At 45.6% G+C, this 24,289-nt stretch overlaps 2 protein-coding genes and 1 pseudogene across 5 annotated transcripts; 2 read left to right on the forward strand and 1 right to left on the reverse strand.

The window, feature by feature from the left end:
* The first annotated feature begins 440 nt into the window (after nt 1-440).
* On the forward strand, nt 441-9,318 carry LOC101783801 (translation factor GUF1 homolog, chloroplastic). 4 transcript variants are annotated; one of them, XR_214446.3, is made up of 23 exons: nt 441-701; nt 858-1,034; nt 1,156-1,242; nt 1,392-1,448; nt 1,603-1,668; nt 2,093-2,155; nt 2,279-2,323; nt 2,441-2,541; nt 2,685-2,781; nt 3,343-3,414; nt 3,870-4,024; nt 4,107-4,164; nt 4,871-4,951; nt 5,027-5,113; nt 5,797-5,868; nt 6,001-6,135; nt 6,655-6,728; nt 6,837-6,924; nt 7,417-7,494; nt 8,059-8,134; nt 8,589-8,629; nt 8,829-9,016; nt 9,103-9,318. XR_214446.3 is itself a non-coding variant. In XM_004951772.3 (22 exons), exons 1-22 carry the CDS (start codon nt 483-485, stop codon nt 8,922-8,924), a joined length of 2,025 nt encoding a protein of 674 aa, XP_004951829.1. In that variant the 5' UTR covers nt 441-482; the 3' UTR covers nt 8,925-9,275. The 4 variants fall into 4 exon arrangements, 3 of the variants coding, with proteins under 3 accessions (XP_004951829.1, XP_022682694.1, XP_022682696.1); XM_004951772.3 differs by having other exon boundaries at nt 8,829-9,275; XM_022826959.1 differs by having other exon boundaries at nt 576-701; nt 833-1,034; nt 8,829-9,275.
* Nucleotides 9,228-11,914, reverse strand: LOC101783400 (thiosulfate sulfurtransferase 16, chloroplastic). The gene is made up of 7 exons (XM_004951771.4): nt 11,577-11,914; nt 10,854-11,055; nt 10,607-10,690; nt 10,410-10,486; nt 9,886-9,956; nt 9,650-9,703; nt 9,228-9,567 (listed from the first exon to the last, which is right to left on the reverse strand). The coding sequence occupies exons 2-7, from the start codon at nt 10,877-10,879 to the stop codon at nt 9,484-9,486; spliced, it is 396 nt and encodes a 131-aa protein (XP_004951828.1). The 5' UTR covers nt 10,880-11,055; nt 11,577-11,914; the 3' UTR covers nt 9,228-9,483.
* A 964-nt stretch (nt 11,915-12,878) lies between these two features.
* LOC105914048 lies at nt 12,879-19,292 on the forward strand (annotated as a pseudogene).
* The last annotated feature ends 4,997 nt before the right edge of the window (nt 19,293-24,289 follow it).

Raw genomic sequence — 24,289 nt, forward strand, 5'->3', positions numbered from 1 at the left:
CGGCGGCGGGAACTAGCCGTCCAAACTCCCAACTTTGACACTATGCAAAAAAAGATTCCCCATCACATCAAACTTGCGGTACATGCATGGAGTACTAAATGTAGACGAAATCAAAAACTAATTACACAGTTTTGTTGTACTTTGCGAGACGAATCTTTTGAGCCTAATTAGTCAATATTTGGACAATAATTCACAAATACAAACGAAACGCTATAGTGTCGCATTTATGGCAAAATACTAATTTTGCAACTCCCACCTTAGGAAGTAAACAAGGGCCCTAGTAGGCCTGGTGGGCTGTCTCGAGCCGGGCTCGGGTTCCGATTTCCGACTCGGGCTCGGCCACTTCCGGCTCGGGTCGGTTGCAACGGTTAGTGGAGTGGGACCAGACAGCCCGCTGCGTTGTGGATAGAGAGAAGAGAGCGCGGCGGCGAGGCAAGCAAACCTCTTTGCGGCCCGCAGGCTCTGGCGCTCCTCCACCTCTCATGGCCACCGCCACCGCCTCCCGCCTCGCCGTCCTCGCGCCGCGGCCGTCGCCGCCCGCGCCGGGGCGTCGGCGACATGCCCCTGCTCCCGGTTGCGCCCCTTCGCGCCCGCGCTCTCTCTCTGCCGCTGCCGCCCCGCGCGGCCGCGTCCTCTGCCTCGCGGCCCCTGCGCCCGCCGCTGCCTCCACCATCGACGCCGGCCAGGACCGCCTCCTGAAGGTGAGCCCCCGCCATCCCTACCTAGTGGTTTAGTAGCTTAATTACACGTTGCTCACCTAAGATGCTAAGAGTCGAGCACGACCGGTGTGATTCCATTGTGCGTGCCTCTGCTCACTGGCGTGTTAATTCAGTGGCCGTTTTGGTCTCTGCTACTAGGTGCCCATTTCGAATATCAGGAACTTCTGCATCATTGCGCACATCGACCATGGCAAGTCGACGCTGGCGGATAAGTTGCTCGAGCTCACCGGCACGGTGCAGAAGAGGGAGATGAAGGAGCAGTTCCTGGATAACATGGACCTGGAGAGGGAGAGAGGGATCACCATCAAATTGCAGGTACAACTACGTTCTCGTGTTTTGATAGTTTCGGCTGCCATTTGTCCTTTCATGGATCCTACTAAGTGAGGTTTCCAGTATATTCTTCATATGCTTGCTCTTCTTCTAATTATTTTTTTAGGCAGCTCGGATGCGTTACGTCATGAATAAAGAGCCTTACTGCCTCAATTTAATTGATACACCAGGCCATGTCGATTTCTCATATGAGGTATATAATCACATTTCTCATACCACTCTCATACATATGAAACTTTGTTAAGGGAAAGATATCTTGCTTCCGTACGGTAAATTCGGTCTTACCATTTTCAAGATTGGAAGCTGATTGAAATATCCTTGAACTATCTGACTGGATGCTAGGTTTCCCGTTCTCTTGCTGCTTGTGAGGGTGCACTTCTGGTTGTTGATGCTTCTCAGGTGCAATATATATTTTCTTCCTGTAAGTTTCATTAGATATCTATTTGAAGATATTTGCCTTCTGCTTGCCAATGCACAGAAGCCAGCCTATGATTTTGCTGGCTTCCAATACACATCTGCAGCAAAGTGAAAGATGTCTGATGGCATGATGCAGGGTGTTGAAGCTCAGACGTTAGCGAATGTGTATCTTGCATTGGAAAACAACCTTGAAATCATACCGGTTAGTTCTAAAATTTAGCTCCCATTTCCTGTGAACAAACTGAGCTTTCAATTTCGAGTTTCACAAACGGTACCTTTCATTGCCAAATCCATTTACATTGGACTTTGCCTGAGACTTTGAGATGGTAGCATTCCTTTTTGGTATTGCCCTTTTGCCTTAGTAAACATACAAACTGACTAAGACTGACAGCTACTGTACTGTTTGAATTTCCCCTTCCGGTCAGACAGACATAAGAAATTATTCTGTAATGTGGATAAGGACTTACTTAATTTTGCTCCATGCTGCTTCATAAAAAAATACATCCAGGCTTTAATTGTCTGATTGTCCCTATCAAACTGAAACGGTAAAAAAACTATTATTGTGATATCCAGCTATATATTCTCATTATTTGTCTTTTTGACAATGAATTTTTGTTCTAGTTTAGGTTCTAAACAAAATAGATCTTCCTGGTGCTGAACCTGACCGCGTCGCACAGGAAATTGAAGAGGTATTCTGAAAGCTGCAACCTATCTAAGACTTGTTCTCTACATCCTGTGGAGACAGTTTATCATTTTCCACTTGAAGTTACGTTATTTGTTCTTAGAATTACAAATCCATCCTTGTCTCCCAGATAATTGGATTGGACTGCAGTGATGCAATTCGGTGTTCAGCAAAGGTTAGTTTTTCCTTTCACCACAAAGTTACTTATATATTGGCTGCAAAAATAAAACATCACGTCGCCTTTATGAACAGAAATAATCGTCATATTAACTTCTATTTTTGTGTTCTGTAGGAAGGTATTGGCATCACTGAAATACTAGATGCCCTCGTGACCAAAATCCCCCCACCAAAAGATACATCAAAAGATCCTCTCAGGGCTCTTATATTTGACAGGTTCCCTTTTTTTAACTAATTGAGCTCCATAGAATCGGCTAATTAATGTTCTAGAATTTGTACACGGACGACATCACTACTATATCTCCAATAATTTTCTGCATTTTCTGAACTACTGTTATATGTTATCTTTGTGGTTGCAGCTATTATGATCCATACAGAGGTGTAATTGTGTACTTCCGTGTTACTGATGGCAGTATAAAGAAAGGGGACAAGATATGTTTTATGGCCAATGGAAAGGTAATCAAAACAAAACTTAAATCTCACCAGAGATTTAGTGTGTTTGCTATTGGTGCAATAATTTTTATTGGAAAAGTTAGTTCCGTTGCACTGTAAAAGTACCACTGGTAAAGATGCTGTCCAAAGTTTCCCTACTAGTAATTATTACACCACACCAAAGTGCAGCATTTGTATTTTACCACTTTAGGTATTTCTCATCATTAAAAATTACTCCCTCCGTTTATTTTTATAAGGCGTGATATGACTTGACACGGTCTCCTAGATTACACTTTGACCGTTCATTTATCTTACATTATTTATAGTTATAAACTTATAATCATTGGAGAGTACATTTGATTACGAATCTAACCATATCAAGTTTATATTAAAAATAAAAAAATGTTGGCTAAATTATTGGTCAAAGATTGTAAAGTTTGAATCTTGATATGCGTGTGCGCCTTATAAAAGTAAACGGAGGGAGTAGTTTTCAGAAATCAATTCTGCGCCGTCTTCTTCAATCTTCATCATCCTTGTGTATGCAGTGGGTAGATGCTGAGGTGTTTTTTTTGTCAAAATTAACAGGAATATGTTGCTGATGAAATTGGTGTTTTATCCCCAAATCAGATGCAAGTTGACGAATTATATGCTGGCGAGGTAACTTTGGTGTTTTAATGTCTCACATCTATGATAGCTCAGGTGTCTAATTTCGTTTTCTCAAGGATATTGCTCAACTGTCTATCGAACTATTTATTTCAACTATTAACTATGAAATGGATCTGCTCATTCCTGATAAAGAAAAGTACATCTGCCATGTATTAACCATGCTAGGTTAGAAAAATTAACTGTTGCAGCCATAACAATTTAACCAAGCCTTTAAACTTATAACTACATAAAATTATGAGCAGTCTTTGTAATTCTATGCACGGTCTGGTTCAGATCAGAGATGCTTTTCTTCAATCTGCACAGAAAGGAATACCAAGCCTTAAAAACTGTATACATTTTTCATCAGTCTTTGCAATGCTCCGCATATGGTCTGGTTTAGATGTTTTTCTTGAATCTTTATCGTGCATTCAAATAAAATATCTTGATAGTTGATCCCTTGGTAACAGGTCGGTTATCTCTCTGCTTCTATACGATCAGTAGCAGATGCCAGGGTTGGTGATACAATTACTCACTACTCAAAAAAAGCAGCTTCTGCTTTACCAGGATATTCAGAAGCCACTCCAATGGTTTTCTGTGGCTTGTTTCCCATAGATGCAGATCAGTACTGTATCTTCCCCTTATATTGAGTTTTCATTCTTTCTGTCAACGCAGTGTTTTTACATTAAGATTGAATTTGTCGATAGGTTTGAGGAGTTGCGTGAAGCGCTGGAAAAACTTCAGCTAAACGATGCTGCCCTAAAGGTGGACTTCCTGACCTACCTATCCATGCTGTCATCATTTATCAGATTGGCATGAATTTGTTGCCTTTCTAGTATCTGGAGTTTGGAACACATCTTTTCCGCGACTCAAATTGTGGATATTGTGAAATTGATATAATACAGTCCATAAATTGAAATGCTGATGCAAGCATGCCAAGATTCTTATATATAGTGGCATCGGCAGAGGCTCAAATACGATGCACCATAGCAAACCCAAAAGTGGTTGTACTAACAAGTAGCGACTAATGTAACCAATAATCTTCAGTTTACACAGTAGCTGAAACACACATGATTGGTATATTGATATACTTGAATATGAAGATAGTTTAACTAAACATATACGCAGTAATAGGATAACCTGGATTTGACATTCATGTTTCTTGATTCCTTGCTAATTTTTGTATTAAAATACGACCAACAATGCTGATCAATAAAGTCAGTACCTTCAGTTATGAATATCTGACCAAATTTCCACTTTAATTACTAAGAAGCGCGTTAGAATTTCATCCCATTTTACAAAAATGTATGGAGCAAATAGCTGCATTAAAAGGCAGATAACAATGATTGATAACAAAATTTAGGGGAGGAAAAACACAATGCACATTTGGATTATGTAATATTGATAATTGAGTATGCATAAGTATTTTGTACGATACTTCATTTTCTCTAAGTTCATATTGTTGATGCAGTTTGAACCAGAATCTTCTAGTGCCATGGGGTTTGGCTTCAGATGTGGGTTCCTTGGTCTTCTTCATATGGAAATTGTTCAGGTTCTTACAGTCTACTCAGTTCATGGCAGTGTAGTAAAACCACAATGACTCAAAATAAAGTTCTCTAATTTTCAGGAAAGGCTTGAGAGGGAGTACAATTTGAACTTAATAATTACTGCACCGAGTGTGGTTTACCGTGTGAACTGTGCAGATGGTGAAACTGTAAGTTTTTTATAATCCTGAACCCATGTCTTTCCTGGAATCCATGTTGCTTAAGAGTTATAGGGAACTCTTAATAACTCCCATTGTTTAAATCAGCATCTCTTGGAAGTGCAGGAACTAAGCTGTATTAATAATGAGAAAATGTTAAAATAATTTGTGTTAAGCATGTTAGGATAGCATCACACCCTTTGAGATATCACATATCTCAATCTTAAATATCGTCACGCTAAGGATATATGGTTTAAGAACTTTATAGAGCATGAGTTTATGGAAGTGATCTGTAATTGTTACTTGCACAACTAATGAAATAGTGGTGCTGTACAGAAGTGCCTACTTTTGTATTTGCACAAAATAACTACAGAAAAAGCTTTGTTACTGTTATCTACTAAAACACAGAAGTACATCACTGGTACAGTCTGAGGGGAATGTACAGTTCAAGAGACCAAATGGCATCATTTATGATGCTGTGTAAACCGTTAACCATTTGCAGTTACCTAGTGTTTTTACCCTTTTATTGCTTAGTACTAAAAAGTTCTATGGTGCATCTTGTGAGCGGGTAGCTAAACCATCTCAGTGTGTATAAATTTGCACTCAGACCAAAATAGCTGAATGTTTTTAAAAAAAGCACAAACCAGTCAACTTTATTTGCATGTACAAACATGATTTTTACAGTTGTCACATAGGTTGAATGTTCAAATCCGTCTTTGCTTCCGGAACCTGGGAAACGGAGGTCTATTGAAGAACCATATGTAAAGGTTGTATCTGTAACTTGATTTTCACCATCCTTTTGCAGTAATATTTTTTCTGCTGAGCTTTGGGAGCTGTAGTATTCAGTATTCTGTACATGTCTGAGTATCCTTTTTGGCATCTGGCTTTTTCCTCTGTAGATTGAAATGCTTACACCGAAGGATTATATTGGCCCAATAATGGAGCTGGCTCAAGATAGAAGAGGCGAATTCAAGGAAATGAACTTCATCACGGAAAGCAGGGCAAAAATTATTTATGAGCTACCGCTAGCAGAGGTGCGTTGTCATACTTTTTGCACACACAAAAATCCACACGATTTTCTACCCCTTTATACCTTGTGAAATGGAACTATTCTCTTTGCCGTTAATGAAAGAGAAAAACTTGTAGAAGTAACATTCCTTAATGCATTTGCAAAATATACAAAAAAATAGGAATTCAAGACACAGATATAGGGTATCTGAAAAATTGCTACTTCATAAATATGACTATACAAAAAGCATCATGATCGGCCTTAATTCTGCAGCAACCTGATACTGTATTACATGCATCTCAGCATTTCGAGTAATCATGCTGTATCCGTTGCTTCTTCTGTAATGTTTCTCTTGCGCTTGACTATGCAAAAGATGCTTCTCTGTTTTGTGTTATAGTATGTTTGACTTTAACATTGAAGAAGGATGTATCTTGCAAAGCACTTGTTGCATTTCATTGATTCCAGTATACCAAGGAGTTGAAGAAACTTTTCCTATGGCTCCATGAAGATTCTATAGGTATTGATGTGTATAAATTATATGCAGATGGTTGGTGATTTCTTTGACCAACTGAAATCTCGAAGCAAAGGATATGCCAGTATGGAATACTCACTTGTCGGGTACTCATTGCTACTATTCTCTTGTTTCTCTGTAGTTGCAGTTGCAGCCTTTTGGTAGCGCTCATGTAGACCTGTGAAACAATTAGCTGAGGTATCTTTTCTCTGCAGGTACAGGGAAAGTCAGCTAGTAAAGTTGGATATACAAATCAATGGTGATCCTGTGGAGGCATTGTCAACAATTGTACATAGAGATAAGGTGCTATACTTGATTTGTCATCTATGCATAGAACTTTCAGAAAAAATAAACATTGATGTGAACATATGTTGTTTCTGATTCATGACATATTTTTTGGAATGATAAATAAATATACTGTGGCACAGTTCAGTTATGATTACCCCTGACCATGAAAAAGAAATATTTCCATCGATTTTGTACTTATGGCAAGCTGCAAACGGTAGATGGATCTTAGAAATGTAGCATTTTGTGGTAATACATATTGTCAAGGATACATTGTCTTAAGTCTAGTCATGTATTATCTTTCCTTTGTACTCTCGTGTACTCAACTATATAAGCATGCAGCCTAGAACAGTAATGCAACACTTGTTGTATGGATCTTCTTTTGCAATGAACCGTATTTATTGAGCGTTTTATCCTGCCGACTTGATTCCAGGAAAAATAGCTTTTATTTATCAGTTGTCATGGAAAAGCTTCTCGAGGCAATCTGACTTGTTGAATATCTTTTTCTAGGCATACTCTGTTGGCAGGGCGCTGACACAAAAGCTCAAAGAACTTATACCTCGACAAATGTTTAGAGTTCCTATTCAAGTGAGATTTTATCTGTCTTGTTCTCACATATTCTTTTAGCAATTATGTACATAGCACAATAGAGCAGAGTACCATGGGAGAGTTAAGAGCACTCCATACCAGCATGAAGGGAGGTGCAGGTATGGACTGAAGCAGAAGCATGGGTTGCTCTCATGAGTTTTGCTCGTGCTTGAGACATGCTAGTATATGAGAACCATAACTCTTTTTTTAATCTCAAAGTATGAGGGAACATAGTAGATGATGAGGCTTGAATAAAATATAGGAAAAATATATTTAATGAGGGAGAATATGATGTGGCACACCTGCACTATTTGTGTTCTATCTGCTATGGTCAAGGTACCCTAAACTTTTTCAACCTACTATCTGTAAGGTACATCAAAAATCAAGAGAGAAAAATAATATTCATCTTGCATTTTAGTAATGAAATTTAAAGAAGTAATTGGCAAATTTACATAAACTGCTTGTTGGAAAATATAGCAACCAATCCTTTTTATGGGGTGATAAAATTCCTGTTTACAGTCCTGTTTTTCCATGGTAATCAGACACTAATATGAACCTTGACAGGCATGTATTGGCACAAAGGTCATTGCAAGTGAAGCCCTGTCGGCCATCAGGAAGGATGTCCTGTCAAAATGCTATGGTAAACAGAACACTTTACGTGCACTTTGAAAGCATCTTAAGCTAATGGGATGTGCTATCTTATTCGTGTCTCTCATTTTTGTTTTTTTTTTGAGCGAAATACAGTAGGGGAAACCCCTACTGTGGTATTTATTATATAGATTAAAAAAAGCAGAGGTAAAAAAAACTAGAAAGAGAAAATTCACAGAAGGCTGTTTAGCCAAACAGAAACACTGTGACTAAGAGGGGGTTTTAATCTGTGCACGTGAAGCTTTACTGTCTGTGCAAAGCAGCTTTTCCAAGACTCGAAAGAGGCCTGACTTCCTCTGAAGATCCCTGTATTCTCATTTTTCTCACAATAGCAGTTAGTACAATGGTGTTCTTTTTTATAAGATAAGGAAAAAGAAGAGAACATCCCTGTATTCTTGCATTGCATTACAGACTTTATTCAGAGCACTGCTGTCTTTGACTTGCAGGTGGTGATATAACGAGAAAAAAGAAGTTGCTGAAGAAACAGGTAATCTTTCTTAGAAACTATTGATGTTTGGCAGTAAAAAATAATGGGAAAATTTATTGATTTTTGCTTGGTCAAAGGTCAAAGCTAATTGCTTTAAGCTTTGCATATAATACCTAAAGAGTAGAGTGGGCACTGGAAGTTCTTTTCACAAGCATTTTTTAGCCATCGGATAATATGGTCATGTAATATTTGCTAACAGGCCGAAGGAAAGAAGAGGATGAAAGCGATTGGAAGGGTTGATGTTCCCCAAGAAGCATTCATGGCTGTGCTGAAACTGGAAAAGGAGGTGCTATGAAAGAGCTCATGTAATCTTTCTAAAGTCTCTCCTTTCTGCTGTAAAGATCTCTGCTTGGGAGCGACACACGATTATACAGTCCAAGAGAACAGGTCGTTGCTTTCAACTTCCCAGTTCCCATGCTCGTCCAGACCCAAGCAATTAACCTGATATTCACTGGTATTACTTTGTATGCCAGGTTATGAAGCCAGAAAATTTCGTATGGCACAATTTTGGCAGGCAAATGTACGAAACTCGTCAGCTTTGTGGCGAAGGCCATTACGTACTTCAATTACATGTAATGCTACATTATGACATGTTTCATAGTTGAATATATCTTCTGAAATTTATGTAGCAAGCATCACCTCTCAACATTCATTTCAGAGTACTACATCATGAATGTTCATTACATCACTATTCACAAATGTGTCGTCCAACATCCTGCCAAAGCAGGAATATCGCCATGATTTCACTGGGCTGTTCAACTAGGCCCAAATAGTCCCTAGTTTATTCCAAACAATGGACACAACGAGCGCACACAAACTGGCATCCCCAAGCAAGCTGAATTAACTGGTGGTGGCTACTGCTGTTGAGCTGGCTGCTGATTTGCACTCTGGAGAAAGGAGCGGTAGCCACCTTGCAGGTTCCTTGCATTCTTGAACCCCTGAACAATGAGTAAGCAGCTTGTGTGACCCTCAGTTATCAGATTTAGTCCTAGATTAATAGCTCAGATGGCCTGGATTTACCGCGTTTAGAAGGTCTGCAGTAGCGAACCTGGATCTGTTCCCCGTGTTGCAACCCTAAGTAAATATGAAGTTATTTTTTTTTGACTCATGACAAATGATGGGTGATGCTATTATGCAGGCACAATTTAATTTGGAGCAAGGCACTGTTATATCACTAGCCTAAGTTGACCAAACCATACTTGTGCGATGCTAATTACTAATATGAGTATATATGATTGATGAAGGTAGTAACCTACCACAATGAAGACATCGTCCTTCCCAAAGAGTGAAGCCACTTCCTCTTCGAACTGTGGATTCTTCTCCTTCCCTGGGGATCAGCAAAGAGAACAGATTAAATAATAAGCGATAAAAGAATGCGACACCAGAAATCTTGTCATAAATGGGGCATGTTTGATTAGAGTGAATTAGGCCAGTCTCAGTGCATAGTTTCATTGTACAGTTACCAAGACTAAGAATTAGGTAACTATGCAGCGGAGTGACATGGGGATGAAACTCCTCTCACATCTAATGAAACTCTCCTCATAAATGACCTTGCTAAGTCAGCAAAATTGCTGATATGGTATAAAATTTAATGCCCATGAAACTCTTCTGAAATTTCATTGAGACTGACCTTAGGATCCAAATCAATAGGATTTAGTGCAAATTTGAACTAAATCTTACAAAGTCCCCAAATGAAAGTTCAATTTGGAATATATCATGAACTTTCCAATAAAACACCCCAATGCAAACAGGCACGAGCAAGCGGGATCAAGAAACTGACCTTGAGGCGTTACTGACAGGTAGTAGGGAACATTGCGAGAACCAGGTGCGTGGCCCTTGTCAAAGTCCTCTCGCATCCTGAAGATTCATTTCATTTCATACCCACCAGTTAATTTGCAGCCGTGGATCATATGACCATGGAAGCTTCTCCAGTAAACATGAACATTACAGCACGCATGGATCAGTTGAGTAACGCACCTGACATCAATATAGCCATGACCAGAGCTCAAGAGAGCATGTGCTTGGTCAGCGTCGATGGTAGGGATGACCTGCTCCTTGTCACTGCAAATAAAGATAAACTGGTGGTTACAAACAGAACTGTTCGTACTTGATACTCTACAAAATCTATGGACCAAGTCGATGTCAAAGCAACAACAGATGCAGTCAAAGTTATATGAGACATGGGTAAAGATGGCAGCTGCCTTTGCCTTTCTAGTGTAGTTACCTGCTGCTGGTGTCTGCAGACGCCATTGATACAGGGATGATATGTTGCTGTGAAGCCTATCTAGATTCTTGTCTAGTAGTGTTCCATCCCTTCATTTATGTTGCCAGGGCAGGATCACCAGGATGCATGACTGCTGGCTAACAGCTTCATCCCATCGTTTTCGCCAAAGTCTTCTCTGACCTTTGATGTTGCGTCGTCATTGCTATTTATTTGCAGAGACAAAAACAACTGATTAAAGAGAACATCTTACCAAGCAACAGCTTGGATTGGGTTGACCTGAGCCGATATTATGCTTTCTTAACAACCCACTTGGTGATATATTTTTTCCCTTTGTTTTTTTCATATAAAAAAGGAAGAACAAAACTTTGAGAAGTCCCACTTGCAATGACAGTTGACTAGTTCTCAACTGAGACAAATTGCAGGAAACTCAGCATGTGTCACCTAACACAGAACAATGAACCACGGCCAGTATTTTCATTTGCTTGTCAACGTTCAGCGCTTGTGAATTTCTGATATGGTATTTTACAAGTTAAAGCTAGTCTGCAACCTGGATGTGCCTGTAGCAACTAGCAATGTGCTTGAGAATTCATAAGAAGGATTCGTAGCTAGCAATTAGAGGTAAAAGATTACAATAACGAAGATCGTTGGTTGGAACCTGAAGGTGAGTCACACAATGCAAAATGACAACCATAAAATCAATCTTCGACGCTGGGTGGAACTCACTGGAGATGATTGAGCACTTCACGGACGGTAGCCTGGAAGAAGCGCTGAAAGTTTCTGCGGCAGTGAACTCGCCCTCCGTGACTCGGCTTCGCCGCCATCGCCATCGCCGCCGCCCCGCCTCCTCGCTCCTCGATCTGGCGGGGAGACGCGGGGAAGAGGAAGGGGTTCGGGGAGCGGAGGGGCCTTTATGCAAGGAGAAATGGCTCAGCAGGGGGGTTTCTGAGAAATTCCTTCCCACTGTACTTTTCCTCCAACGAATCTGGACCGCTTGATCCTGATCGGACACCCCGAGTGGCCGGCTCGCGGCTCTTCCCGCCCCCGCCAGTCCCTCCGTCGCCGGCGCCGGCGGCCTCTGCGGGGCCGCACGGGGCGACCTGCATCCAAAGTCCGCGTGCTCGGAGGAGCACTAGAACCGCCCGCGGGCGCCGCCGCCTTCTCCTTCACACGGAACGCGCGGGCTCCGGGCGGTGGCGGCGGCGGCGGCGTCGGTTCAGACACCGCGCGTGGGACGTCCGTATTGCTGCAGGATCATCTATCCGTCGCGTCCTCTCCGCCTCCTCCGATCTCAAATCCCCCATCTCCGTCCACTTGCATGATCCGCCAGCTCGCCGGCGCCGGCACCGTCGACACCAGTCTGTTCTTGTTCCCGAACAAACGAGAGACCGCGCACCTTCACAACCGCAGATCACTCTGTTCGAGTTCAGATTCAGACTGAACCATCCCAAGGAGAGGAGACAGGAGTGAGACGGCCTGACCTGACCCCTGACGGATCATCATCTTCGCCCTCCGTGTATGATCAGCTTGTGGTTCCAACGGAGAAATTTCCAGCCCGCCCAGGCCAGTAACAAGTGACGAACGGGATAGCGACAGAGATACAGACTGCACGCCATGTTCCATCAGTGTTTCAGAGAATTCAGACCCGTAACATCAAACCATGCCTTTTTTTTCTTTCCGTGCACAATGGACAAAACGCCTGATAAGTGCAACTACAGCGACCGGCATGTCAACCCTTCCTTGTTCAAATTTCAAAAAAGGGAGCCACAGCTATCTTGACACTGGCGATACAGGATGCGAGTTACGCTTCCTCGCCCGGCGCGAATTGCTTGTGATCTCCGTCGAGTCAACACTTGTTTATGCTCTTACCCTTCATTGGTGTGCTTCATAATCATACATTGCAGAACTATACAGCTCAGCAGAACCTGAACCTTATTACTTTCCTGTCCCTCCATGCTAGTAGGCTTCATATGAAAAGCATGCAGCAGCACACATTAGCAACAAGAAACAAGCAACCAGCCAACATCCATGCCGTTCTCCGGCATCGCCCTCGCCGTGCTGCTGCTCTCCATGGCCTCCCATGCCAAGCCGTGCTCTGATCAGGAGAAGACCTCCCTGCTCCGGTTCATTGCGGAGCTATCATGGGACGGCGGCCTCGCCATGTCGTGGCGGAACGGCACGGCGGGCTGCTGCTCGTGGGAAGGCATCGCCTGCGACGGAGACGGGGCGGTCGTTGAGGTCTCCCTTCCCGGTAGAGGACTCCAGAGCCCCATCTCGCTGGCTCTTGGTGAGCTCACCGGCCTGCGGCGCCTCAACCTCTCCCACAACTCGTTGTCGGGCGAACTGCCATTGGAGCGGCTCTTGTCCTCGTCCCGTGGCTTGGCCGTCATCGACGTCAGCTTTAATGGCCTTGAGGGACAGCTGCGAGAGCTGCCGTCTTCGGCCACCCATGGCTGGCCAGTGCAGGTGCTGAACATCTCCAGCAATCGATTCACCGGAGAATTTCCATCATACGCCTGGAAGGCCATGGTTCCATCATACAACCGATTCAGTGGACGCATCCCAGCTGGTCTAGGAAATTGCTCTGCGGTTAAGGTACTCAAGGCTGGGCACAATCAACTAACTGGGATGCTCCCAGATGAACTGTTCTACGCTTCCTCGTTAGAGTACCTCTCTTTTCCCAACAATGGTTTGTATGGAAAACTTCCCATAACCAACCTCAGAAATCTGGCTCATCTTGATCTTGGAGGCAATCGGCTAAATGGAAAGATCCCACACTCAATAGGTGAGCTCAGAGACTAGAGGTGCTTCATCTGGACCACAACGACATGTCTGGAGAGCTGCCATCAGCTTTCAGCAATTGCACAAATCTCATAACAATTGACCTCAGGAACAACTATTTTAGCGGAGAGCTTACCAAGGTCAATTTCTCCACCTTGATCAATCTAAAGACGTTGGATCTTCTGTTCAACAACTTCACTGGCACAATTCCAGAAAGCATCTACTCTTGCAGCCACCTGAATGCACTGCGGCTATCTGACAACAAGTTACACGGACAGCTTTCGCCGAGAATAGGCAATTTGAAATCCCTTGTTTTCCTGTAAGCTTCTTTCAACAATTTTGCAAATATCACGAATGCACTTCATGTCCTCAAGGATTGTAAGGATCTTGCCGTCCTAATTCTTGCGAGTAACTTCAAAGGTGAGGCAATGCCAGAAGATGAAACAGTTGATGGATTTCAGAATCTTCAGTTTCTCTCCCTGTCGGATTGCTCATTGACCGGGAAGATACCATTTTGGCTATCAAACCTCAAAAATCTACAGATTCTGCTTCTGGAAAATAATCAACTCTCTGGACCAGTACCTGCCTGGATCAAAAGTTTGAATTCACTTTTCTATTCTATCTAGACATCTCAGAAAACAACTTTACAGGGGAAATACCGGTAGAACTAATGGAGATGCCAATGCTAATAGCAGAAAATACTACAATTCATTTGGATCAGAGGCTATTTGTGCTACTTGTTTGCATAAGTCCATCATTTGAGTACCGGGTAACCACTGCTTTCCCAAAAATGTTGAACCTTGGTTATGATAACTTCAATGGAGCGATCCCTAAAGAGACTGGTCAGTTGAAATCGCTCTCTATAATCAATTTCAGCTCCAACAACTTATCAGGAGAGATTCCACCGCAACTCCACAGCCTAACGAACCTTCAGGTGCTAGACTTGTCTAGCGACCATCTCACAGGTGCAATCCCATCAGATCTGAGCAACCTGCACTTCCTCTCTACAACCAGTGTTTCTAATAACGATCTAGAAGGGCCAATTCCAACTGGAGGCCAGTTCAGTACATTCACAAATTCAAGCTTTGGAGGGAATCCAAAGTTGTGTGGTACTATTGTTGATCCGCCAAAACCCCTCCAGTAGGGAATCCAAAGCTTTCGGGGCTTTCTTTGGTGTAGGGGTGTTGTATGATCAGATAGTCTTGTCAAAGTATTTTGGCTAGTCTTGCGGCAGCTAGAACATGTGTTTACTCTTGGACAGAAGTAGACTAAGAACTAAAAACACAACTTTTGATTATTTTTGCCTCCCTGAATATCGCTCTAACTACTATGGATATCAATGTAAACGGATGACATCTGGTGCCGTTCTTTTTGGGCGCTGAGGTGCCCTTTGGACTCTTGTCCGTGTACAGCTTTTTCTTTCCTCTTATAATATATTTTCTACCACAGTGGGGGTCTCCCCCACTGTATAGCTTTCACAAAAACATATCACTACAACTGGAGCTTGTTAAAGCCAGTTGGACGATCTCCATGCAGATCTGCTGCTGCCTCAGTTTGGAGGGCAACTGCTGCAGCATGATAAATGGTGCTGAATACATGACTTTAAGCTGTCACTGTAATCTCACCAAGCTGCAAGTTGAATAGTTGATTGTGTCCTCTAAGCAGTGGAATCAACTGGTAAACATGCTTTAGGTCCTGTTTATTTGAGTTTTAGCTTTCCAAACTTTCTAGAAAGCTAGCTTTTAGCTTTTGCTCCCTAGAAGGGTGGCTTTCCGAAAGCTGGCTTTTAAAAAGCTAACACCGTTTGGCAACCTAACTTTTGTAATGGTTGGATGGAGTGTCAGCTCTGTGGGGTCCACATGTTAGGCTTTTCTTCAACCTTGGACGCCGGTTGGATCTATCGGCCTTTGCCCTTGCTCGACGACCGGAAGGCAAGACCGACGCGGAGAGGGAAGGGGCGGGGGCGGCCGGAGGTGAGACCGACGGGGGAGGGGACGTCGGGGAGCTCCGCGCTCCTACGGCGGTACAGCACCGGGCACAGGAGGGGCCCAGGAGGGGCAGCGGCGGGCGAGATTTGGCGGGGAGAAGGGGTGCTGCGCCGGTGGTAGAGATTTGGACTGGAGGAGCTCCCCCACGACCCCGCCCCCCGCCCCCGCGCTCCTCCACACCGGTTGGGAGCCGCGGCCAAGCTCGCCCCGTCCCCTCCCCATGCTCCTCCACGCCAGTAGGAAGCAGCCGGGCGGAGCAGGAAGGCACATCGGCCGGGCGGAGCAGAGGGGCGTCACCCGCGCGGAGCAAAGGGCTGCGTCATCTGGGCGGAGGAGTGCTTCTGGGTTTTCTATGTAATCATAGCTTTTGTAGGCTTTTGATTTTTGGAAAGCTCAGCCCAGAAGCTGTCCGTTTGTTTGAGCTTTTGGCTTCTAAGGGTGGAAAGCTGCTGGAAAGCCCACACAAAGAGGGCCTTAAAATAGTTTTTAAGTACAATTCAGCAGCATGTATTGCCTGCAAGATATAAAACGTTGAACTCCCTATAGATATAGAATTAATTGTCCATGTAATTAACCTTAAAAGATTAAGCAATAAAGAGCACAGACACAGAGCCAGGGATTAGCTGCTACAATCCTCTCAAGTACTAGCCAAGTCGCCTGCCGGCTTTCACACGTTAAGCTGGAGGTTTCTGATACACATAATAGTCCATATCACGAGTTCACGACCTCAGTAGCTAAGAATATCACCAGTCAAGAGCGCGTGCGTCTGAGCGTCTCCCTCCCTTGTCAGTCTGTCACTTTGATCTAGTTGTTCTTGACCTTCCACCTGCAGTTTTGTTTTGGTCTTGTAGTCACATACACTTGCTGTCATCCGCAAGAGCTTTGCCATGGCGCTGATACCGCATCATCCGAGCTCACGCGATAGCAAGAGCACCATGATGGCCGCTCCTTCCATTGCCCTCGCAACTGTGCTGCTGCTTTCGTTAGCCTCTCCAGCCACCTCATGCTCCGAGCAGGAGATGAGCTCTCTCCTCCAGTTCCTTGCCGGGCTGTCAGAGCACAACGGCCTCTCAGCGTCATGGCGGAACGGCACGGACTGCTGCAAGTGGGAAGGGATCACCTGCAGCGCTGATGGCATGGTGATCGAGATCTTCTTGGCGTCCAGAGGCCTTGAGGGGAGCATCTCGCCGTCCCTTGCTGACCTCAGCAACCTACAGCGCCTCAACCTATCATACAACTCCTTCTCTGGCGGCCTTCCGTCAGAGCTGCTGACCTCCAACATCATCATCTTCCTTGATGTCAGCTTCAACCAGCTCAGCCGGGTCCTGCAACAAAACCTCAGCTCATCAGTACCTGATCACAGGTCACTGCAGGTATTGAACATCTCGAGCAACTTGTTTACAGGAGAGTTCCCATCCATCCTGTGGGAGAATAAGTTTAATCTTGTTGTGCTCAATGCGAGCAACAACAGCTTCCAAGGATGGATGCCGTCTTCCTTCTGCATTAGCTCAACATCCTTTGCAGAGCTTGATCTTTCCTATAACCAATTCAGTGGCAGCATTCCGTCCGGTCTAGGTAAATGCTCTGCGCTTAGAGTACTCAAGGCAGGCCACAATAACCTCAACAGGACACTCCCAGATGAACTCTTCAATGTTTCCTCATTAGAGTACCTCTCTTTTCCCGACAATGGTTTGCGGGGAATACTTGATGGTGCACACATGATGAATCTCAGAAATCTGGCAATCCTTGATCTTGGAGGTAATATGCTAAATGGAAAGATCCCAGACTCAATAGGTGAGCTCAAGAGACTCAAGGAGCTTCGTTTGGGCTATAATGACATGTTTGGTGGGTTGCCATCAGCTCTGAGCAATTGCACAAATCTCATAGCAATTGACCTCAAGGGAAATTATTTCAGCGGAAAACTTACCAGTGTTAACTTCACCAGCCTGATCAATCTAGAGGTATTAGATCTTCTGTACAACAATTTCACCGGCAATATTCCAGAAAGCATCTACTTATGCAGCAAGCTGGTTGCATTGCGGTTATCTGGCAACAACTTACATGGGCAGCTTTCACTAAGAATAGCAAATCTGAAGTCTCTTATTTTCCTGTCGCTTAGTTACAACAATTTTACAAATATCACAAATGCACTTCATGGCCTCAAGGACTGTAAGAACCTCACTGTGCTATTCGTAAGGGGCAGCTTCATCGGTGAAGCCATGCCAGAAGATGAAAAAATTGATGGTTTTCAGAATCTTCAGATTCTCTCCATATCTGAGTGCTCATTGTCTGGAACAATACCTCTTTGGCTATCAAACCTCAAAAACTTGGTTATGCTATTTTTGTATATGAATCAACTCCGTGGGCCAGTGCCTGCTTGGATCAAAAGCTTAAATTCGCTTTTCTATCTGGACATATCACATAACAACCTTGCAGGGGAAATACCAACAGCCTTAATGGAGATGCCAATGTTACCAACAATCCTTTTGGATCCAAGGGTTTTTGGGTTACCTGTTTACGCAGATCCATCACATCAGACCCGAATAACCAGTGCTTTCCCAATTGTGCTTAATCTTGCCTATAATAACCTCACCGGTGTGATCCCCCAAGAGATTGGTCAGATGAAATCACTTACTGCACTCAATTTCAGCTACAACAGCTTATCAGGAGAGATTCCACCACAGCTCTGCAGCCTGACAAACCTTCAAGTGCTAGACTTATCAAACAACATTCTCACAGGTGCAATCCCTTCAGCTTTGAGCAACATGCACTTCCTCTCTGCAATCAATGTTTCCAATAACGACTTAGAAGGGCCAATTCCAACTGGAGGCCAGTTCAGTACATTCACAAATTCAAGCTTTGCAGGGAACCCAAAGTTGTGTGGTATAATTGTTGATCGGCACTGTGGAACGGCAGAACCACCTCCTGTCCCTACGCCCTCCACAGAAAAGACAGACAGAAGGGTCGCCTTTGCGATTGCTTTTAGGCCCCGTTTGGATCATTGGAATTGAATTCCATCCTAATAATCATAATTTAGACACAAATTAATTAAGCTAATATAATTGTATGTGGAATATAGTTGTATATTATAGTTGGTGATATGGGAGAGATACTTGTATGCTGCACTTCTACTATAGAGAAGCGAGTCTAAGAGCGTGCTATAAGAATTGAATTCCATCTAATAACCATAATCTATAGAATCAATTTCCATCTCCCACCCCATGAATTTAAGATAGGCTTATATCTAAACTTTGGAAAGTTGTGGAATGCCACATTCCAACATAAATTAGCCTACTCCATTAAATAGATTCCAATTCCTTGGACCCAAACGGGGCCTTAGTGTTTTCTTTGGTTTAGGGGTGTTGTATGATCAAATTGTCGTATCAAGGTATTTTGGCTAGTCTTAGTTTATAGCTCATACATGGTATTACAACAATTCTGGTCATACTGGCTGCTACAAAGGTTTAGCAATGTATAATGGACGCATTCTCAAAAAATAAAGAAAGAAAGAAAAAGCAATGTATTGTTAGACTGTATTATACGTAGTAGCTGTACATGTCTTTGTAACTTGTATTGTACATGTTCTGTATCCCTATATATATGAGATAGCCACACCCGTATTAGGGTGTTGTGCAGTTCCCAAACTCCTGTGTTTAACATGGTATCAGGCTAGGTCGTTCGACCCATGCTTTCCGCCGCCGGCGCCTCCGCGTCGGCCCCTGCCGACGGCGCGATCTCCGCTGCTGCGCCGTTCTCCTTAGCTGCTGCCTCTCCGTTCATGGAGTCCCAGCCCCTCGCGTGGGCGCATCCTTGGCAGCTGCCCATGGCTGCGCCCCTCGTCGCAACTGCCGAACCTCCGCCTGCGGCGCCCTCGATCGGCGCCCCTACTGCGACCTCGATCGGCGCCCCTACTGCGACGTCCGCGTCCCACGGTGCCTCGACAATGGTCCATTGGCCGCCCCCATCCGCGTCCGATTCCATCGCGCCGCCGTCAAACGGCGGCTCCTATGGTGGGCCCCCGCTGATGCCGTATGGTGCGCCGACGCCGTCCTACGGACCGCCTGTGCCATCGTCCTATGGCGTGCCTGCGCCCCCGTCCTATGGTGGGCCATCGCCAATGACCTACAGAGTCCACGCGCCGCTGACCCATGGCGCGTATCAGCCTCCGCCGTACGACGTGCCCTACGACGCGTCCTCAACATCGACCGTGTTGGTTGGCCCCTCGCCAGCCCTCGCTAGTGCTCCGCCATTTGGCTACTATGCGTCACCCTCCGCCGCACCTGTACCACCTCCGGCTGCCCACGTGGAGCATGCTACGGCCGTCCTCAGCGGTGCCCCTCAGCCCTTCTACTTTGCGCACCTCGTACCGGTGAAGCTCACACCGGATAATTATCTGTCGTGGCGCGCACAAGTGCTGCCTCTTCTTCGCAGCCGCTACTTGGAGGGCTATGCCGACGGTACACTGCCGTGCCCTTTGTTGTATCATCCGGCGTATCATGCATGGGTGGCTCAGGATCAGGCCATCCTCTCCGCTATTCAGTTCTCGCTCACAGAGGGCGTGGTGTCGCTGGTCATCTTCGTCGCTACGTCTCGGGATGCGTGGGTTGCTCTCCACACCAGCTTTACGTCTCAGTCGCAGGCGCGAGCCCATGCTATTCGCACACAGCTTGGCGAGGTGAAGCTGCTTGACCGCACCATCACCGACTACTTCAACATGGTCACGGGCCTGGCGGATACTCTCCCCTCTATTGGCCAACCGCTTTGCCCCGAGGACTTCACCTCCTACATCCTCAATGGGCTGGATGACGACTACGACAATCTCGTGGAGAACATCAATGGGCGCGACACTCCTATTCAGCCACGCGAGCTGTACTCACGTCTTCTCGCGATGGAACAACGCGTTAAGGCTCGCCGTGCGACCCCCAGCTTCTCTTCAGCCAACGTCGCCTCGCGCGGCAAATCGGCACCCTACAAGCCGCCGAACAGGGGTAGCAAACTGGCGCCCCCGCCCTAGCCATCGCGCCCCGCCAACGCCCCCACGGGCGGTCGCCCGCGTGCCTGCTGCCCCTCATGTGGTGCCCAAGTGCCCTGCCAGTTGTGCGGCCTTGCGGGTCATATTGCCTCACGCTGCCATTGTCGTTTCAAGCATGATTTTTTGAGCATTGGCAACAATGGAAAGGGCAATGAGAAACAGGCTGCTTTGGCGAGTCACGAGCATGGACACGCTCCTTCATATCCCATTGATGCTTCATGGTACATGGATACGGGAGCTACCAATCACCTGACGAGTGAGATGGGCAAGCTCTCTACTCAGGAGCCATATCATGGTCATGATCAGGTTCGCACTACCAATGGCGCAGGTATGCGCATCTCATATATTGGTCAGGCTTCCCTTCTTACTCATAATTCACAAAAGTTGCATCTCCTCAATGTCCTTCGAGTTCCTTCAGTTGCACGTAGTTTGTTGTCAGTTCCTCAACTTACTCGTGACAATAATATCTTTGCTGAATTTCATCGTTTCCATTTTTTTATTAAGGACCGGGACACGAGGGACGTACTCCTTAGAGGTCGACTGTGCCATGGTCTTTATGTGCTTGATGAGCCGCCTGTCTCTCGAGCTTTCAGCGGTGTTCGTGTGTCGTCCTCTCATTGGCACGCGCGTCTTGGTCATCCTGCTATCCCCATAGTTCGTCATGTTCTTCACCGCCATGAGCTTCCAGTTGTGTCTAATAAAAATGCTGAAACAGTTTGTGATGCCTGTCAGCAGGGAAAGAGTCACCAACTTGCTTTTTCTGGGTCAAGTCGTGTAGTCCAAACTCCACTTGAGCTTGTATTTTCTGATATCTGGGGTCCTGCCCAATCATCTGTTAGTGGCCATAATTACTATGTCAGTTTTATTGATGCTTATAGTCGATTTACTTGGCTTTATCTTATCAAGCGCAAATCTGATGTGTTCGATGTATTTATTCAATTTCAAGCGCATGTTGAGAGTCTCCTTCAGCATAAGATTATTCATGTTCAATCTGATTGGGGGGGGGGTTGAGTACCACAACCTCAATACCTGTTTTAATAAGCTTGGGATCTCACACCGTGTGTCTTGTCCTCATACACATCAGCAGAATGGCGCAGCTGAATGTAAGCATCGCCACCTTGTAGAAACTGGCTTAACTCTACTAGCTCATGCCTCCGTTCCTTTTCGGTTTTGGAGTGATGCTTTTTCCACAGCATGTTTCCTCATTAATAGGCTTCCTACATGGCTCCTCAACATGAAAACACCACTTGAACTCTTGCTCAACGAAATTCCAGATTATACATTTTTCAAAGTTTTTGGATGTGCGTGTTGGCCTCACCTTTGTCCATATAATAAATGTAAGCTAGAGTTTCGGTCTAAGAAGTGCGTCTTCCTTGGGTATAGTTCTCTCCATAAAGGGTACAAATGCCTTCATGTTCCATCTAACCATGTCTACATTTCCCGTGATGTTGTGTTTGATGAGAATGTGTTCCCCTTTTCTGCACTCCTGACCACTACCACTACTCCCACACCACCTGTGCATTCTCTTTTACCTTCGCCTGATCAATTTGTAGATGTTGCGTATACCCCTGCTTTGCTACCTAATCATTCCACAAGTACTGGCAGAGGAGCGCGTCTTCAGCTCCTGGATGATCAGGTGCCTCCTATCGCCCAGGCACCGGATGTCGATCACGTGCCGAACGATGATCGGGTGCATGCGCCATGCATTTCTGGCCGCGTTGCTGCCCTGGACTGTGTCGCCTCCCCGGGTGGGCCTTTGTCGCTTGGCCCAGCACCTGAGCTGGCCTCCTCCGCTGACGACCAGCATGGGCCTTCGTCACTGGGCCCTGCCTTGCGAGCGACGCCAGCGTCTGCACCTCGTTTCGCGCCTGCCTCTCCATCGGGAGTGACGCCTGCTTCCGTGTCGCGTGACGCGTCTGTACCTCCATCGCATGTGGCCTCCTCTGCGCCCAGCGATGGCCCTGCGTCGCCACCGACGCCTGCTGCAACTTTGTTGTCGCCACCCCCTGCACCCGCTGTTCTGCGTCCTCGTACACGCAACCAGAACGGCATCTTTCGCCCGCGAGAACACACCGATGGCACGGTTGCATGGATTGCGGCATGCACGGCACAAGCTGAGGCTGATCCCACTGCTGAACCTCGGCATTTTCAGGCTACTCTTGGCATTCCACACTGGCGTTGTGCAATGGAGCAGGAGTTTCATGCACTTTTGAAGAATGATACTTGGCAGCTGGTTCCTCTTGTCTCTGGCGTTAACATTATTGATTCTAGGTGGGTGTTCAAGGTCAAGAAACATGCTGATGGCTCTATTGAACGCTATAAGGCACGCTTAGTGGCCAAAGGATTCAAACGGAGGTATGGTCTTGATTATGAGGATACTTTCAGCCCGGTTGTCAAGCCTACTACCATTCGTCTGCTGCTCTCATCGGCTGTTACAAGAGGGTGGTCTCTACGCCAGCTGGATGTTCAGAATGCTTTTCTCCATGGAGTCTTGGAGGAAGAGGTATATATATGCGTCAGCCTCCGGGATTTGTTGATCCTGCTCATCCTCATCATTTGTGTCGTCTTGTTAAGGCTCTCTATGGCCTGAAGCAGGCTCCTCATGCATGGCATGCACGCCTTAGTTCCGTTCTTCGGGCTTATGGATTTGTTCCATCCACTTCTGAGATATATATGAGATAACCACACCCGTATTAGGGTGTTGGGCAGTTCCCAAACTCCTGTGTTTAACATGTATAATGGACAGTCTTTCTGTAGTGCATCCCAAAGCTTGGACCAATTATCCTAGGTTTCCCAACAAGGTCTCTGCCGAATGTACCTCGGATCTGGAGCGAGCCTCACTGGCCTCGCCTCGCTCCGGCGACCTTCCGCCGTCGCGCGCAGCACGATCCCCACTGCCTCTGCCTGGCGTTGGAGGATGACTGGGGAGTGAGTAATCTTGAACGCGAGGGGCCTAGAATCAGCAGCGATGCGTCCTCTTCCTACAGCTTAGTAGGGAGGATAAACCCCCCGGAATCCCTTTGCTGCTGCTCTGCGCACGGCTGAGCACTGCCGGGAAATGGAAAATCAACATCAACTAATCGGAAACGCTGCACTGCACAGATTCTGACCAGGGAGAAGCGAATCCAACCCCTCGGCGCTCTCCGTTGCCGCCGCTGCTGCCCCCATTGCCTCGCGCTTTGTTGCTGGAGCGCCGCCCAGGAAGGGGAAGAAGAGTAGAAGACTGCAAGAGGAACGCGGCGCGCGGAGACGAGTGTAATTCGAAGCAAGCACAGGGTCCGTTTTGGAAGAATTGTACCCGGTTGGACTGGGCCTAGAAAAGCCCAGCAACTCGGCTCGGAAAGTCCGATCCAACAGCCCATGTGCTCTAAAAGAGTAATAGCGGCCCGAATAGGAGGAAATGTTCTTCTCCAGATTCCGTATTACAAAAGCTACAGGATAACAATGAGAATATCTATTCGCTCAAGAAGGAAAAAAAAAACAATGAGAATATTTCTTGAACACGATGGGGAGGCTGGGAGCAGAGACCAAGCTTACTCCATGGACCAGTGCCCATGTGTAGTCAAGCACAGCAAGTGACCTGTCCTTTTACACCAAGTGACCACACTGCAACTAACAGATGCATAAGGCCCAAATAA

Source organism: Setaria italica, chromosome I (assembly GCF_000263155.2).
Source record: "Setaria italica strain Yugu1 chromosome I, Setaria_italica_v2.0, whole genome shotgun sequence".
NCBI lineage: Eukaryota > Viridiplantae > Streptophyta > Magnoliopsida > Poales > Poaceae > Setaria > Setaria italica.